Genomic DNA, 18,636 nt, shown 5'->3' on the forward strand with positions numbered 1-18,636 from the left:
GTTCCTCCGCTCCCCAGGAGTTTAGAGTAAACGGCCAGAGAGCTAAGGCCAGCTTTGGTCACATGGCCCACCGTCTGCCTCCACAATGGCGCTCCTTCCTCGACCAAAGGGAATAGACTCTCTCATAAGCAAAGCTCTCCTTTCTGCAGGTGGGGAGGTCGGAGGGTTGGGGGGCAGTGGTGGAGAAGATTCCTTGTTTGTGCTCACAGGCCTAATGCCTGGCATGATTCCTGGCATACAGGAGGTATACAGTCAGATGTGGTTCAATGACTGCATCGCTAGGTGAATGAGAAACCTCTACAGTCTAACACTCCCTTTGCTGTTTTATCCTTTCTCACTACAAGTCAATGATAAGAACAGCTCAGGCTGATTTGTATTAAGTAGGTGCCAGGCACTTTGCCAAGATATCACCTGCCCCGGCCTGCCTGGCAAGGTGTGTACTAATAAAAGCCCCCTTCACAGAGCAAGGGACAAGTGCCAAGGGTCACTTGTGCAGAGACACTGAGCTGGCATTTAAGACCTGGCCTCTTTATTACTCCAGAGCTAAAGTTCATATTACAATCCTGTGCATTCCTCTAGAAAGCACCGAGGATATTATGAAGGCCTTAAAGCCTTAAAGGATGGGCTCAAATCCTGTACTTAAAGGTAGAAGGCACCTGAATTCTATTTCCAAAGCTTAGGGAGATGGCAACTGGCTGAAAGCCTAGGCTGCCAGGAGAGGGGAGGGCCCCTGCCATCTTGAGCCACAGAATCTACAGTGATGCTACCAGGCCCTCAGACCCCCACCGTCCCAGGGGCCTTCTCTCACGTGAAAAGTAGCAATCTGCCAAACATGTGGTCTTCCTCGGCTTCCTAATGAAACCCATTCCCATGGCTGCCTGATCCCGATTCCAGCTCTGACAGATGTTTGGCAGAAACGACCCAAAGGGCTGTCTTTCCTTCCTCCGACTCCTCTCCCCAGTTCTGGCATCTGCGGGGAAAGTGATGGGTGTTCCGATCATCCAAATGCTACCGAGACATCACAGAAGATTACTGAAGTGTCAGGGAAAGCGGAGACTTACCTAGTGAAGGTTAGAAAGAGAAGGAGAGACAGAGAGACAGAGAAAACAAAAGAAAGTGAGGAGGAGAGCAAGACTGCTTTCCTGCTAAGGAAAAACACCGCAGAGACACCTACTTGGTGAACAGAACTCGCTAAAACAATGCCTCCATTGTCACCCACAGCCTGATAAAGCAGACTGTTAGTGAAATCAACCACTTGGGGCCACATTTCCCAGTGAAGCATTTTGCTGAACACCAGATGCACTCAAATGGTTATTTTCATGGGGAATGAAAGTGACATGCATCAATTTATTCAGAGTCATCTGAATTCTCAGCCACATGCATAAAACAAAATCACTGCTCCCTTTGCTTCTGGTAACTTTTTATGCCTCCTTCCTAAGGAAATCCTCTCCCCTCCCATACATCATCTGTCCTATCTTTAGAGTAAATTCCTGGAAGTACTATTGCTGCATAAAGAGACATGCGAGTTTAATTTTGATAAATAAGGACGAATTGTCCTTCAACGACATTGTAGCAAACTGAGCTCACACAGCTCAATGCTGCATGCATCAAGGGGTAGAAATCATAACTCCTTATCTAAACTTTAAGCTCCTTTAAGATGCAAAAGGCTTTAGGGGCACCCGGGTAGCTCAGTCGGTTGAGCGTCCGACTTCGGCTCAGGTCATGATCTCACAGTTCGGGAGTTCGAGCCCCGCATCGGGCTCTGTGCTGACAGCTCGGAGCCTGGAGCCTGCTTTGGATTCTGTGTCTCCCTCTCTCTCTGCCCCTCCCCTGCTCATGCTCTGTCTCTCTCTCTCTCCCCTTCAAAAAAATAAATAATAAAAACGTTAAAAAATTTTAAATAAAAAAAAGATGCAAAACGTTTTCCTTTTAACACTTATGTTCTCCATAAGACTTACTACAATGCTTTCTTTGCAAGAAATAGATAGGTGTTTCCATAAAAGCTTTTGAATCATAACTTTTAGGCCAGGATGTAACAAGGGTTTACATTTAGGAGGGTAAAAAAGCTGATGATTGCTTTAAGCAATACACAATAATCAAAGAAACAATAGATAAAAGAATGAATACATAAATAAATCCACAAGTTAACCAAATTAACCAGAGCCCACAAAGAGGAAAAGAAATAAAACCTGATTTTTCTGAGGGGTAGGGATGGGGACAGAGGGCAGGTTGAGCTGGGGGAAGGGTGTTTATACAAATGAAACCGCAGCAGAGAAGAGTTTATTTCAGTGTCCGAATAGTAATCACATTGATTCTATAATTTACCTGATGCTCTCTCTGTTGAAAAAAAAAAAAAAAAGAAATAGTTTATGGCTTTTTAAAATTTCTTCTAATGTTCATTTTTTTTTGAGAGAGAGAGTGCGAGCAGGGGAGGGGCAGAGAGAGAGGGAGACACAGAATCCACAGCAGGCTCCAGGCTCCGAGCGGTCAGCACAGAGCCTGACACGGGGCTCGAACACACGAACGGTGAGATCATGACCTGAGCTGAAGTCAGATGCTTAACCAACTGAGCCACCCAGATGCCCCTATGGCTTTTGAAATTAGACTACGAATTACTTTGGTTTCCAGACTTGTGGAAGAGGGTCACTTGCATTCTCCAAATTCATTACACTTCATTTGCAGAACCAAGTTTGGAAGTCAATCTATCAATTAGGCAATCAAAAAAAGAGGTGGCAGGGAATAGTTCAGAATAACTCTCAAACCTGGGTCCAGTCCAGGGCTCTAGAACACGGGGGAGAAATTGCACCCTGGGGCCTCGACGATGTCACTACCACCGGGGGCCAGGATGTCACCCCCAGTGGAGCCCCACCTACAGCCCCCTGGGGACAGCCTGCTAACTTAGTCTTTCTCCACCTTGTCACTCGATTTGCCTTGAAGGAAATTCTAAAAATGACAGGCCCCAGCGGGGAATGAGGAACGTCCCACACACCGCCACTCCTTGTTCCAAAATTAGACTGTGTCACAGACACTGATCTCCAAGGTGGCAAAAATAGCCAGCTGCTCGAGGGAGTCCCGAGCTGTCCCGGCAGAGTCCCCGGCAACTACTCCGGCAGGGGCAGCGGGCAGCTGGCGAGCAGACAAGTTCTTGCTGCTGAGTCTCATTCCACAGGGGGTCGTCCCCGGATACTCCAGCCACCCCCCCGCCAGCGCTCCCTTGTTGTTCTCCCTGTGGAACAGCACCACATTGCGTTTAAAGTGTGAGAACTGGAGTGAGGAATTTGGAGATAGGATATTGCCATTTGGGGCCAAAACTACCCCAAAAAACGGGATTTCTTGCAACAGTAACAGCGATTTCCAAAAGGCACACTCCAAGTTGATCGATGTTTCTGAAAGGCACTCTGATATTCAGGGTAATTTGAAAGCACTGAGACAGCTCTTGGTGGGGACATTCAAGGGACAGAAAAGCTTTCCAACGCTCCAAGGGAGTGAGGCGCTGTGGCCAGAGGCAGCAGGTCAGGAACCAGACAAAAGGGTCTTGGATCCCTGGCTCCCGTAGAAATGAGCTCAGTGACGGCAGGCAGGTGCCTGAACCACTCCGCGAGGGGTCTCATCTCTCTGAGAAGGACTGTGATTCCTTCCAGGGCAAGGGTCACAGATAATACTCTCATACTGCGAGCCCTGGGGAGGATGAGCCTCATGTCTATTCACACTATATCCTGGAGCACAGAACAGAGCGTGTCAGGCCCTCAGTAAACATTCTTGAATGAACAAATGAACAGGAATGAATGAATGAATGAATGAATGAGTTTACCTTCCAGTCAAGGTGGCGATGAGGGAAAAATGCAAGTGAAGTACCTGGCATATCGTCAGAGGCTTGGTGAATGGTGCTGGCCACTACGACCAGAGACACCAAAGGCAGATAGCAGATGGCCAGGAAACGCCCGGCATTATTAGCCAAACACCCTACGGTGGGAAAGCATTTCAAAGGGTGAAATCAAAGCACTAAATAAATATTATCCCAGAAGGCTGTGTGGTGTGGGGACAGACACCGTGATGGTGGCCTCCACGGTCTACCCCCCTCCCCCAGTGTTCACACTCTGTGTGGGCCCCTCCCCTGACTATGGGAAGGACTTGACAGCTGATAGGATGTCACTTGCGTGGTTACGATGCCTAGAATCGTGGCCTCCGGCCTGTAAGGAGACTCTCCCTCTTGCTGGCTTTGGTGAAGACAGGCTGTGTTGGGGAGGCCCGTGCAGTAAAGAGCTGAGGGTGGCCCCCAAGCCACCGCCAGCAACAGACTGAGGCCCTCCATCCTACCGCCACACAAAACTAAATCCCCCCAATAACCACGTGAGCTTGTGAGTGGATCCTTCCCCATTCTAATGAGCCTGAAGCATCTCAGCCTTGTGAGAAACTGAAGCTGGGGGCCCAGCTAAGCCACGCCAACACTCCTGACCCACAGCAACTATGAGATAATAAATGTGTGTTGTGTTACAGTGCATTGTTGGTGGTACTTTGCTGCTCAGCAGTTGAAAACGAACACATGGAGTAATCCAGGCAAGACATCGATTGGCCACAGCGTGGGCAGCCGGTGCTCAGAGAAGGACCACTTGCTGAGAGGAACCACAGGAGAGGTAGGGACCGTGGGGAAGTGAAGACGCCCAATCTGCCCAGGGACGGCGGAGAGTACTGGGCACATCTGATTGTTACTGCTGCGTGGGGACGTAACATGGGTGCTGTCGGACCTCCTCACTCTTCAAGATACCACAGAAAGCTGAGTTTTATTTGAAACCTCTCCGTTTTTTAAAGGCTGGCCACGAAATTGGGATTTTGAGAATAGCGGTAAGTTAATCTCATGCAGGACAAAGAAAATAGGTCTGGGGTCTTCGTCGGGAGATGCGGAGAAGAGTGGGGGCTATACCAGGATACTGGTTCCAAATTCCAGCTTCCAAGCTGGTGGCCTTGGCCTTCCATACAGCAGTGGTCGTAGGGTTAGGAAGTCCTTAAAATACTGCTTGTTACACAGTAGAGCCAGGATATATTTTTATTATTATTGATATCATCACTTACTAGTTTCCTATGGCTGTTGTAACAAGTTACCATGACTCAGTGGCTTAAAACAACATAAATCTGTCTTCTTACAGCTCTGGAAACCAAATGTCCAAAGTCAGTTCACCAAGCTAAACTCCAGGTGTTGGCCAATCTGGGTCCTTCTGGAGGTTCCGGGGCGGAATCTGTCTCTTTGTCTTTGCAGCCTCCAGGGGCACCCACATCCTTTGGGTCACCTATGTCTCTCTTCCATCTTCAAAGCCATCAGCACACAAACCAAATCTCTCTCTCCCTCTGCTCCCACTATCACATCACCTTCCGACTCTATTTCCTCCTGTTTCCCTCCCACGAGGACCCTTGGGATGACACCGGGTCTACCTGGATGATCTCGGATAATCTCCCCATCTCAAGAGCCTTAACTTGATCACATCTGCAAAGTCCCTTTTGCCACGTACAATCACATTCACAGGTTCCAGGGATTAGGATGTGACATCTTTGGAGCCATTATTCAGCCTATCCCTACTGCTATGATTGCTGCTGTCCTTGCTGTTATTGGGCCCACAAGCTTCCTCTTGGTGACCTGCTGGGATTCAGGTCCCAAGTCTGGTCCAAACCAATTCACCTAAGGCTACAACTTGAAGCCGGCACAGGTCCCGTGGTAAAGCACCTGTCTGTGGAGGCAGTCTTGGGAGTTTTCCACCAGAAGCAGCCAACGGTGGGTTTGGGCGAACTAGTAATGAGACTAAGCCCAGCAGTTAGCATCACCCCCTTCTCCATTTATGACCTTGACTATCTCAGAGAAGCCAGCCAGCCAGTAGTGGTATGCATGCAATTCCTCGTTGACGATATGTGGATCCAGATCTATGTGGATCCATCACCAGTTACCAGGAAGGGCAGAAATGGAACCTGGGGAGGGTGGGCAGGCAGCGTTGTCTTTATTTGCTTCGTTGTCCTGTGGCATCTCTTTTCTCCCCAAATCAGGGATTGATTTAAGTACACAGATTCTAAGCATTTCTTAATCCCCGTTTAGCTTCCTTGAGATTCAGATCCCATTGTGAAGCTTACTCATTTCCATCGAAAACAGGATGCTGTTGCTTAAAAATCACACTCATTTTATGGAACTCTTTAAGCAGGCAGCAAATTAAGAGCAAACAACATTATTTGCCAGTTAAATTTGCAAAGGGGTGATCTGAACGGATTACTCATATTCCTGATTAATTTTTAGTGGAAGTAATGAGGAGGTTGTAAATGGAAAAACATATGCATGAAGAACCTGCCTTTCAAGCACAAAACAATTTATGCTAATTGATGGCTTTACCAATAAGGTAATCTTGGAAAAACTTCTTCAGATGTTTAAAGGCATCTAATGGGATAGCTATACAACTTTAAAGCAATGACATGTTGCCCTATAAAGTTCCAAGTGACTTGAATTCTACTTTATTTTTTTTTAATGTTTTTATTTAGTTTCGAAAGAGAGGGAGAGAGAGTGCATGAGCTGGGGAGGGGCAGAGAGGGAGGGAGACACAGAATCTGAAGAGGCTCCAGGCTGCGAGCTGGCAGCACAGAGCCCGACGTGGGGCTCGAACTCATGAACTGCGAGATCCTGACCTGGGCTGAAGTCAGACGCTCAACTGACTGTGCCACCAAGGCGTCCCAAATACTACTTTACAACTATCCATCCATTCATCCATCCTTTCATTTACCTATCTTTATTGCAATATCAAGAATTGGTAAGCATATGGGGAAATGGATACCGAGACTGCATTAGTTCAAAAAGAATATTTTGAGGGGCGCCTGGGTGGCTCAGTCAGTTGAGCATCCGACTTCAGCTCAGGTCACGATCTCGCGGTCCGTGAGTTCGAGCCCTGCGTCGGGCTCTGGGCTGATGGCTCGGAGCCTGGAGCCTGCTTCCGATTCTGTGTCTCCCTCTCTCTCTGTCCCTCCCCCATTCATGCTCTGTCTCAAAAATAAATAAACGTTAAAAAAATTAAAAAAAAAAAGAATATTTTGAAATAGGGAAAAAAAATCAAGAGAAGAGTATTTCATGATTTGTGAAAATTACATGAAATGTGAATTTCAGTGTCCATTAATAAAGTTTCTTTGCGAGAGACCTACGCCCCTTGAGTATGTTTTTACCTACGGCTGCTTCTAAGCTACAATGACAGAATTAAGTAGTTGCAACAGAGACCATCTTGGTTCACAAAGCCCCAAGTATTACCAGCTGTCCCCTTACCAAAAGTTTTGCTGATCTCTGCTCTAAAATCCCAGACCACTGCATGAACAAGTCATTTGGGAATGATCTGAGGCTGCTTTGGGAAAGATCATCTTACTGGTATGCTTTCCCCCCTCTTTAAATCCAACCACCTCACATGTTTAAATCATAAATTTTGAAACTACCCTAATCCTACCACACTAACCCAGTTCCTTTTGGTTTTGCAGATTTCCTTCCAGATGCGAAGCTCTAGGCATGTGTTTGCAGCCACGATGTATGACGTGTATTATTTAACTCTTGTGCATTAAGATTTTGTGAATTTCTTCTTCTCAAAGAAGAAATTCATGAATCGTAATTCTCTGTACGAGTCAGTTCCTAACACGATGCACTGAACAGAGCAGGTGTTTCCACACACACTCTACGTGTATTCGTGTTTGTGGTATCTTAATATATCAAGGTCTATGAAGGCTAATCAACCAGACATGGTTGATGCATGGCTCTGGGAAGAATGGAGTCTCCGGACAGGTTTCCCGTGGCCCACAAAGAATTACCGTTTCGTTGTTGGTTTCAACTGGAATCAATTTCCAACAGTTACAAACAACAAGATATTACATACAGACTCAAATCCTAGACTTCTCTGGAAAAAAACAAGAGATGTCCTACATGGAGCCCACAGTCGCACGTCAACGGTCTTCTGGTTTGGGGATTTTGACGTTTCACCCCCCGTTTCCCTTCAGCCCTCTTCTCTCTGGCCCCTGTTGAAATTACACCATCTGGTACTGCTATAAATATATACCTACAGCCAGATAATCTACATAGATGTGTCTGTAGATGTCCATATGCATCCAAATTGATTCTGATGAACATACTCACTGCAACAGACTAATGATTATATCCCCTCCCCAAATTCATATATTGGAATCTTAACCCCCCAGGTGATGGTGTTAGGAGGTAGGGCCTTTGGGAGGCGATCAGGGCATGAGGGGCGAGGCCTCACAATTGGGATTATAAAAGAGACCCCAGAGAGATCCCTCGCTCCTTCCATCAGTGAGACACAGAAAAGACCATCGCCTATGGATCAGGAAGTCAGTGCCACTGGGCACAGATAGGCTGGCACCTTGATCAAGCTATCAGTGAGAAGTAAATTAATTTCTGTTGTTTAGAAGCCAGCCGGTCCTATGGTATTTGCTGTAGGAGCCCAAACTGATTAGGACACACACATGTAATACTAACTGAGGCACAAAGCAGACACGCAGGGATGCACGGTTACTATGTTACCAGCTGGCTCTTCAGGCTTTGCAAGGATGGCATTTAATGCAAGTAATACACGGGTGAGTACAGGAGTAAGCCACCTGCTCAGACAGTGCTGGCCATGTTTTTCAGCATAAATATTCTAGGATTGCACTCCACAGGAGTATACATACCATTGAATTTTTCACGCTCTGTAGCAAGCGCTCGTGCTGTTCAGCTATCGCCAAGGCAGCAGAGTGGACTTTCTGGTAGATGGCCTCCCCATCTCGAGTTTGAAAGATAAACAGCCCTTCCCCAGTTTCACACATCCTGTGGAAACAAAAACAGAGGGCTCCTGAAAATCCAGTTCTACGAAGTCCGAGGCACCAAGGGCCTAGAAAACGCCATGAAACCAGAGCCGTTTATTTCACATGAGGTCGGGACTCTTGTTCACGTTCGCTAAGCAAAGTTGGCTAGAATCAGAGTTTCCAATTCATTGTTGTTAATATTGGGCAGGACACTGTTCATTCTAGGCTAACTCGGTGCTGAATTTTTTTTTTTCCAAAAAAAAAGCGCATAAGTGTAATCCCAGTACATTGCCTCTCAAAGACAGCTGTGCAACCGGGTTCTCATTACTGTCCGTGCATCGTAAGTTCATCAGGAGCTCCACCATCCAGGGGCGCCTGGGCGGCTCAGAGGGTTCAGCTTCCAACTTCGGCTCAGGTCATGATCTCATGCTTCATGAGTTCGAGCCCAATGTTGGGCTCTGTGCTGATAGCTTGGAACCTGGAGCCCGCTTAGGATTCTGTGTCTCCCTCTCTCTCTGCCCCTCCCCGACTCGCACTCTGTCTCTCAAAAATAAAAACATTAAAAAAAATTTAAATACAAGAAAAGAAACTCTGCCATCCAGCTCAGCGGTGGAAGAAGGCTTCCATGACTCCAGGTTCTGTTCTTTCCTTATAGTCGATGGCTTTAAGGATTCTTTCATTTCCAAAATCAATCTGGATTCCTTTTTTTTTCACTTTACCCACTGGCTTTTACCTTGGACATTTTATCCAGCTTCCAAAGTAGTCCCAAAAGCCCCAACAGTCTTTCTTCTGGCCTGACACTATCAGAAACAGTGGATGAAAACCCAGAGAAGGTAAAACAGTTTAAAAGTTGGGCCTTTCCCACGTTCTTTGTGAAGATAAGGATTCAGACATAAGAACACCGTGGCCATACAGAGATACAACAGTTGTGAATTTCCCAAGAATTACTTTGCCTAAATGATGAACCTGTCACTCCAGGCCATGAATTATGCAGTTGGTCAAGAATCTAGAAGAAAGTCGGGAGCTCAGAAAGCACCTGGGAAATTCACTCACTGGTGCCCAAAGCAAGTATGTATCAAGGCAGAGCGCCATAAGCAGAGAATGTGGGCTCCAGACTGCCTGGCCGTGCTTGCCCCCTGCCAGCTTTGTGAGCCGCGACGCACTACTCAGCCTAAGCCTGCATTTCTGCTCGTGAAATAAACAGGAGGATAACAGCCATCACGTAAGCGTACGGAAGGTGTTAGGCATGATACATAAAGTGCACAAACGAGGTCTTTCACTCAATGCGCACCTCCACTCTTCTGCTGGAAGGTAAGCTCCAGGTAGACCAGATCTGTTCCTGATTTGTTCACAGATCTTCCGCCAGTGCCTACAACAGGGCGTGGCCTATATCTGTTGCTCCGTAAATAACTACAGAATGGACTGTGACATAGGAGGCGGTGCCAGGCAAAGGTGTAATTAAGAACTGGACCCCGGCTTCCTTGAGGAAGTTTTATTGAAACTGAGGTTTCTAGAAGAGAAGGGAGGAACAACAGTCTGACAACTGCACAGAGAATGTCCTGATTTGGTCAAAGGCAAGTGACACACTAGGGGCCGGGGGGCCGGAGGGGGCAGCCTATGTTCCAGGAGCTCCGGGAACGAGCAAGAGCTCCCAGAGATGACAGGCTTCGCTCTGCAAAGTCACCACCCGACTGTAACCATTCCCACAGGCACAGATGCCCAACATCGGAAACTGTCCCTCTCTGTGCCAGTGACATGTCACACAGACATACCACACTGGAAAAATACTAATGGGATTGAATTTAAGAAAACCAGAATAAATGATCCCACAGTGGCCAGTATAAATCAGCAAACCTGTGAGATGGGAGTGGCAGCGGGTTCCGCATTCCCTCACTTGCAACATGTGTTCTGCGCATGTGCATGTGTGTGTGTGTCCCTGTGTGTTTAGAATATCTGAACATTGTTACAAGCAGGATGCATCTCATACTCCACTCGTATGTTTATGGTACTCTTCTCTCTACTCCTGCAAAGCAGTTACTAAATCAATGTTACATTTCACATTTGCAATTACATATTCTATATGAAGGAGTAAGGTACTTGCCAGAAAACAGAAGGCAAATCATAAGAGCTCCGGCAATGGATGTAATGGTAAAGAAACGGGCTTTTTCCCTGAGAAGTTTATAATGTATTCGGCTAAACAAGATCTATGTAAGTGAACAGGTTCAAGACTAACGTGGTGGTGCGGTGAGCTGGGGAACGGTACTGGTCAGAGGTGCACTGATAAAGGAAAGCAGAGCTGGGGAAAGGGGTGGGTGTCGATGTTACATAGTAACAAGGAAAATCAGGAAGGCAAACACCAGAGGGGAACAGATCAGAGGCACTTTCCAGGAGAGATACAAAATTAGGAGCAAAACATTGCCGAAGTGAGGTGAACCGTGGGACTCCTGTCCTACCTGTGGCAGCAGCCGCCAGGGACACTATGGTTAAGAAAATACGGAAAAAAAAAAAAAAAAGAAAATACGCACAGAGAAACACAACACGAAGTCAAAAAGAGGCTTAACCACATGGGTTCTGGCAGCCCCATCTTGAAGAAAAAACCCGGGGAAGGGTCTGTTAGGAACTCGTAATACAGAACAGGGGCTCTCTACACTGGTGCATTCGACATGAGCAACATCGTACGGCCAGATCGTTCTTTGTTGTGGGGACCGTCCTGTGTGTTGTAAGGTGTTTAGCAGCATCTCTGGTCTTTACCCACTGCACGACAGTAGAATCCCCTAGCTGTGGCAACCAAAAACGTCTCCAGACATTGATAAATGTCCCCAAGGGGGCAAAACGCCCCCAGCTGAAAACCACTGAAATAGACCAAAAATAAGGGGTTTAGGGAGCACCTAAGTCATGGTTCAGCGGTGGAGAGGCTGTGCACGCGAGGCGGCTTCCGCGTTCAGGGGAGCTGTGGATTCACCGCAGACGGTGTTCACGATGAAGCACAGAGGACGTCCCGCACCTGCGGTCTGTGGGGTCTTGCCCGTTCCAGTCATGGGCATCATCGCCTAGTGGATCTCAGCTTGAGACAAGGCAGCAGTTGACTGCTGGTGCCGTGTGTAGGTGTGTTTACGTGTGTGCGTGTGTTGGCTGGAGGTCAGCTAATCTAGGCTGCCTGCTAATGAGGTGGTTCTCCTGTCCTTTGCTGAGACCACTGGGGTGAGAAATGGAAATCAAAGTAAGACACCACGTGATGTACCACAGTACCACTGAGGCTTCCGAGCCCAGGGCGGCTCTTGAGAACGTCAGCCACCCTCCTACGACTCGCATTGGTTTGTCAAATCTTTGCGCTGCCTTATTTAATACTTGTTTAATCAGCTCGGTTTTCCTTTCCCTTAAACAAATGTATCGTAAACGAATCGCCAAATCAATAGTAGAAGCCAGTATGCTCGACTACAGGTTGAAGGCAGATGTGAAAGTAAATACAGTGAAAACAAAATGTTCTTAAACTCTGACCAGATCCTCTTGTCAAAGATCTAAGCGGGACGTTTGCTCACGTGTTAGTGACACAGGTAAAGTAGAAAGTGTTAGAAGATGTGTTTAAGATGTGCCAACACCTCACTGAAATGTTTCTCTGTCATTTAATCAGGAGGATCAAAAAGGTAATTAAGAGGAAAATGACTTGGGGCGCCTGCGTGGCTCAGTCAGTTAAGCATCCGACTCTTGGTTTTGGCTCAGGTCACGATCTCCTGTTTCGTGAGTTTGAGCCCTGCATCCAGCTCTGGGCTGACAGTGCAGAGCCTGCTTGGGATTCTCTCTCTCCTGCTCTCTCTGCCCCTCTCCTGATGATGCACTCTCTCTCTCTCTCAAAACAAATAAGTAAAACTTAAAAGAAAAATCTAAAAAAGAGAGAAGAAAATGTCACTGTGAGATTACATTCATTTCATGTTATGCCTCTATCACTAAAACCATCCCACATCTGGGGAAACGTGGCTGTGTTTCCCGGGGTCCTGCTCTAGTTGGTGTGGGACAGAAAGCCTCATATGCTGGAATCATGGTCAAGTTTCCTGACCTCTCGAAGTTTCCACGGACAAACCTTTGAGAGCGGGGAAACTGTGTTTTATCTTTAGGAAAGGATCTCAAGTAAAGGTAAGCATCTAATGAGGATTTGTTGTTGTTATTTTAACCCTTTAAAATGTCAAAGCCAAGGAGAGGCGGTCCTCGGGGAAAACTTCAGGAAAGAGGCACAACCACATCTCTGCCTGGATGGAAATTGTGTAATCACAGCCCGGAGCAGCGGGAAAGCGAAAACCAGCTGCACAGCGGTGGGAGGCGTGTGGCTGGGGAAGAAAGTCTGTGTTTGAGGCTCACGGGCTGTGAACACAGAATAATACAAACCTCTGCTCTGAGAAGGGAGATATGAATTCGGGAATGTGATTCTCCCTTTAAGAAAAGAAGCAGCTTTCATTAAACAAAGATTGTAATGCAAATGATCGGGGGGATTTGTTTCTCTGGCTGCAGGAGGTATACTGTGTCTGAGTGTTAGCAGCACCTTAAATAAAGCCCGTCAAGGGGCGCCTGGGTGGCTCGGTCGGTTGGGCGGCTGACTTCGGCTCAGGTCACGATCTCGCGGTCCGCGAGTTCGAGCCCCGCGTCGGGCTCTGGGCTGACCGCTCAGAGCCCGGAGCCTGTTTTGGATTCTGTGTCTCCCTCTCTCTGACCCTCCCCCGTTCATGCTCTGTCTCTCTCTGTCTCAAAAATAAATAAACGTTAAAAAAAAAAATTAAAAAAAAAAAAAAGCCCGTCAGCCCGGTGGACGAGAGGAAGAGAAGGTTCCAGTTCAGAGGGTGCTCGGCCACAAACTGTCCCTTCTCCTGTGGCTCCACCATCCATGTCACCAGGCTTCCTAACGGTTCCCTTAAATGTGTACAGACGCTGCCATCATCACTTTTTAACTTTTTAAAAAAGGTGTTTTTAAAAAATGTTTATTTATTTAATTTTGAGAAAGAGAGAGAGAAGGGGAAACATGAGCAGGGGAGGGGCAGGGAGAGAGGGAGAGAGAGAATCCCAAGCAGGCGCCCATCGATCGGCACAAAGCCCAGCCCGATGCAGGGCTCGATCTCATGACCCCTGAGATCATGGCCTGAGCCGAAACTGAGAGTCAGACTCTTAACTGGCGGAGCCACACAGGCACCCCTGCCATGATCACTTTTTAGACTTGAGTTTATGAAAACAAAACAAAACCCAAATGATCCAAAGTCATAAAATGTGGCCAGTGTAAAAGACAGTGGGTTGTTTATTAATACGTCTGTTCCTCATGTTCTATGAACATGTAAAGTCAAAGAAACACTTTTCTCCCGTTTTTCCCCATGCTATGCCCTGACCTAGATCTTAGGGAGCACTGCCCCCCGTTCTTCCCGCTGTAGTGCTCTATAAGCAGCAGGATGAAAGGGAGGGCTATTTCACAGTTTCTGAACCCAAACGCGAAGTGTGGCTTTACTGACCCCCAAGAGAATGAAAAGCCAGGTGAGCAACAGAGGGAAACTTCTGAACAAACCTTGAAGTTCGCATGCCCCAGACTGAAGTCGGATCACCCCCACCCCACACTGGCCCCCCAGGCGTGCCTGTGCCGTTCCAACGGCTCCCGGAGGATCCTGATTCCTCTCTGTCTCCTCACCCACGTCCAGTCAGTCAGCTTTGGGCACTAGCTTCAAAACATGTCAGTATCCAAACATCTAAGCCCACGTTCCTTGTTACCAGCGTGCCGGGAGCCACCCTCGTCCTCACCGTGAGCACTACGATGCCCCCTCCCAACTGCTTTTAGCCTGAGTTAAAGAAAAAAAAAAAGTCAGACCATGTCACCTCTTGGCTAATCACTTCCTGTGTAGGGAAAAATTTAATCTTGTCCAAACAATCTGGTCTGGCCTTTGCCAACATGGGAGGTGATTTTTGTTTGCCTGGGTTCTTGGATGAGACAAATAGTAACAAGGGGGTTTAGGGTGAGGCTTTGGGTCACGTGCTATCAGCTGACCTGGAGGCTGAGATGAGCCAGGTGGGCAATCGATGAATCAACCAAGCAAGCATGGAGTGGAGCCTCAATCAAGACTCTAAACGCTGTGGCTGGGAAGCGTCCCCGGTTGACAACACTCCGTGGGGACTGTCACATACCGGTATGAGAAAAGTACAGTGTTCTGACTCCACAGGGAGAAGACACAGAATCTCTATGCCGGGCACTTCCCACAGCTCCTCCCTTATCCGATGGTAGTTACTCTGTATCCTTCAGTGGTACAAGCTTTGACCAACTTCATAGATGTCAGTGAACTCCAGGTCATTCTAGCAAATTCTGAAACGTTTGGTGGTTGTGGGAGCCCCCGAACTTGTAACTGGGGTCAGAAGTGAGGAAGGTCTTGGGGACTGTTCCTTCGAACCTTGCAGTGGTCTCTCCCCACCCACAGTGGCTGCCCAACTAAGATGAAAAGCCAAATTCTTTACAGTGGCTCCAAGCCCCACACGGCCTGACACTGTTCTGCTTCTTCCTTTGCATACATTGTGGCCCCCTCCCTTATTCTGCTCCTGCCATGTCAGCCTCCTGGATCTTCTCTGCACACTCCATGTACACCCCCCTTGGCACCTTTTCCCAATGTCCTTCTGGCTGGAATGCCCCCCCCCCCCCCGCCGCCTCCATGATTCCTCCTGGGTCTTCTGTCGGCATCACTGACTCAGTCAGCAAAGCCAGTCCTGCTCACCCTACTTAAAATTGCACCCCCTCTTTGGGCACTTGCTATTGAATGATTTTATTGTTTGCCGTGAACTTACACACTCTAACACCTGTTTTACTTTTTCAAATGTCATTATTGTCTATATCCCCTCTTCTCTACAGAGCGAACTTCATGACAGAACACGTGAGAACCTCCTGTCCGTATGCTTTATTCACTGCTACGTCCACAGTGCTCGGAACCACATGGGGCTCCTAAGGGGATCTCAACAAACATTGGATGAAAGAAGGAAATGGCTCATTTTTATTTACTAGACCCTTCTAGAAAGTGAGGTACCATCACATGTAAAGTGGTCACATACACCAGTGGATCATCACCCGCAGGTGATGGCTGCACTGTACAGATGACCAACAGGTACGTGAAAAAGTGCCCAGTGTCACTAACCATCAGGGAAACCAAAACCAGAATAAGATACCATCTCACACCTGTTAGAATGTCTACGAGGAAAAAGACAAGCGATAACAAGTGTCCGTGAGAATGCGCGGGAAAGTCTAGAGACCCTTGTGCACTGTTGGTAGGAATATAAATTGGTACAGCCTTGTGGAAAACAGTATGGAGGTTCTTCAAAAAATTAAAAATAGAACTACCATATCATCCAGCTATTCTAGTTCTGGGGATCTATCCAAAGGAAATGAAGTCACTATCCCAAAGAGATATGTGAACCTCGTGTTCACTGTAGTATTGGTTACAATGGCCAAGACGTGGAAATGGCCAAGTGTCTACCAACAGATGAAATGCATAAAGAGAATGTGCCATGTACACACACACACACACACACACACACACACACACACACACAATGTGATCTTAGCCATAAAAAAGAAGGAAATCCTGCTGTTTGTAACAACATGGATGGACTTTGAGAGCATTATGGTAAGGGAAGTAAGTCAGATGGAAAAAGGCCAATTCCATATGATCTCACTTGTGTGTGTAATACAACCAAGCTGAACTCACAGAAACAGATGAGTGGATACCAGCAGCTAGGGGTGGGGATGGGGAAAATGAGGAGCTGATGGCCAAAGGGTGCAAACTTCCAGTTAGAAAATGAAGAAGTTCTGGGGAACTAACGTCCAGCGTGGTGACCACAGTGAACAATGCTTTACTGTGTCCTTGAAGGTTGCTCAGAGAATAGATCTAAAATGTTCTCACCACTCACACATTGTGTGAGGCAATGAAGGTCTTAACAAACCTTAAGGTTGTTATCACTTCGCAATATATACATCGTACGCTTTAAACTTAAACAGTGATATATGTCAATCAGATCTCAAGAAAACTTGAAAAATAAGTAAATAAAATTTAAAAATACACCCCAAAATTTTTCCTTCAAAAGATGGCCACAGGGGCGCCTGGGTGGCTCTGTCACTTAAGCATCTGACCCTTGATTTCGTTTGAGTGTGAGATCCAGCCCCTGTGGATTCAAGTAGAGGAAGAACGGAGTACATTTTATCTGTTAATTTGTTTTAAACTCTTTAGTAAGAATGAGTGTATGCTCTATAAAATACTCAGAAATGAGAAATTACTAAGTAGCTTAGAATCGAGAAGAGAAATAGAGAATATTCAAAGATTTATATTAGAATAGGGGTCGTTTGAGCTGTAAACTCATCTGCTAGAGGGAAAAACAATTTTCTCCTCCGATGCAAAGCCATTTCACTCAGTACTTGTTTTCAGAGCGATACACACTAGAAATGAACAATTGCTTTTCCAGGACTGCGCAGAGGCCTTTAATCCAAAAAAAAAAAAAAAAAAAACCAAACACCTTTCACAAATTTGTGCACTCCATTTAAGAAAAAGAATTTGTACGTGCAATGTCGATTTTCACATATTCTTGGCATACCTGAAAGTTTCTCCTAAAATGATGTCAAAAGCACAACAGAGACTCTCTCTGGCTGGTAAAGAGGAGTGCTCTCGTGTGGTAATTATTCAGGACGTGCTGCGAAATGTCACCTGAGCTGCTGTCACTCCTGCAGGTGCTAAACCCAGGGTATTAATCTAAATCAGTCAGGAGGTGAGGCGGAGCCTGACACTGAAGCATGCTAACTCAGCAGTCAGATGCAAAACTAACGGGAGCCTACTGGACACCGGCCACCCTTCCTTAAACAATAACGTTTCAAGAACGGTTCCAAGGGAGGTGTTGACGCAGTGAGATCCTCCTGTCCGTTGGATCATCCCATAAAAAAATCAGAGCCCCTGCCAGCCTGATGTGCTTGGCTGAAGTTTCAGAGCTTCGAGGTGGAAAGAAACAAACAAAAGACTAGAAAAACCTCAAACAAAATAAGCAATATGTCTCTCGGCCCACCAGATAAACTAACTGTTCTTCTCGGTCTCCAGGGGCAAGAAGTGGCAATCCACGGTGCAATTGCGTTTTATTAAAGAGCTTGTATTTCAACCCTGGATTTCTTCAAGGAAAGAAGAAAACAAAACAGAAGTATGATCGGATTTGCCTATGTTGGGTGGAAAGGAGGAGAAACAGCGTCCAGAAGATCCTGACGACCTACGATCATCACACTGCTGCCCAGGAGAGATGAACAACCCTGGCTATATGTGCCTGTCCCCCAGACTAAAAAAAAAAAAAAAAAAGAAGGTTCCAGCAATTAGGAGAATTCATACATTAATGCATATCCAAATGGTTTTCCTCTGGTGATGTAAGAACACCGTCTCTTCCCTAGCTCTGTGGAAGTATGGAATATGATAACTGATGGAGGTGATAGACTAACCTGATGAAATACGATAGACTTTCTAGACATCTACAAGGTTTGGAAATAAGAAGACCTGAGTGTGAATAAATCTACCACTTACTAGTCTAATGCCTTCAGACCAGTCACCTAGGTGCCCAAGCCTCCCTTGAAGATGAGAATGGTAATATTCCCTACTTTGTACGATAAGTGAATGGCATGACCATATGAATGAGACACTGCATGTAAAATGCTTCGTATAGTGACCTTCATGTAGTCACCTGCTCCATAAATATTAGTGATTACTCTTCGTGGCCGGTATGCCGGCTGGAACAGAATTTTTCAACTGGATAACTGGACCAGATACCTATTTGCTGTGGGAGATTGTTCTGTTATGTTTAGTAGCA

General features: G+C 46.6%; 1 protein-coding gene across 4 annotated transcripts in view; it reads right to left on the minus strand.

The window, feature by feature from the left end:
• DOK5 (docking protein 5) overlaps window positions 1–18,636 on the minus strand; it is a 153,466-nt gene that overhangs the window by 23,701 nt on the left and 111,129 nt on the right. For all 4 annotated transcript variants that reach the window (XM_053199797.1, XM_027046516.2, XM_027046517.2 and 1 more), the window contains one exon: window positions 8,686–8,821. In XM_053199797.1, the coding sequence (XP_053055772.1) occupies window positions 8,686–8,821 (136 nt within the window). The remainder of the gene's footprint in view (window positions 1–8,685; window positions 8,822–18,636) is intronic.

Source organism: Acinonyx jubatus, chromosome A3 (genome assembly GCF_027475565.1).
Source record: "Acinonyx jubatus isolate Ajub_Pintada_27869175 chromosome A3, VMU_Ajub_asm_v1.0, whole genome shotgun sequence".
Classification (NCBI taxonomy): Eukaryota; Metazoa; Chordata; class Mammalia; order Carnivora; family Felidae; genus Acinonyx; species Acinonyx jubatus.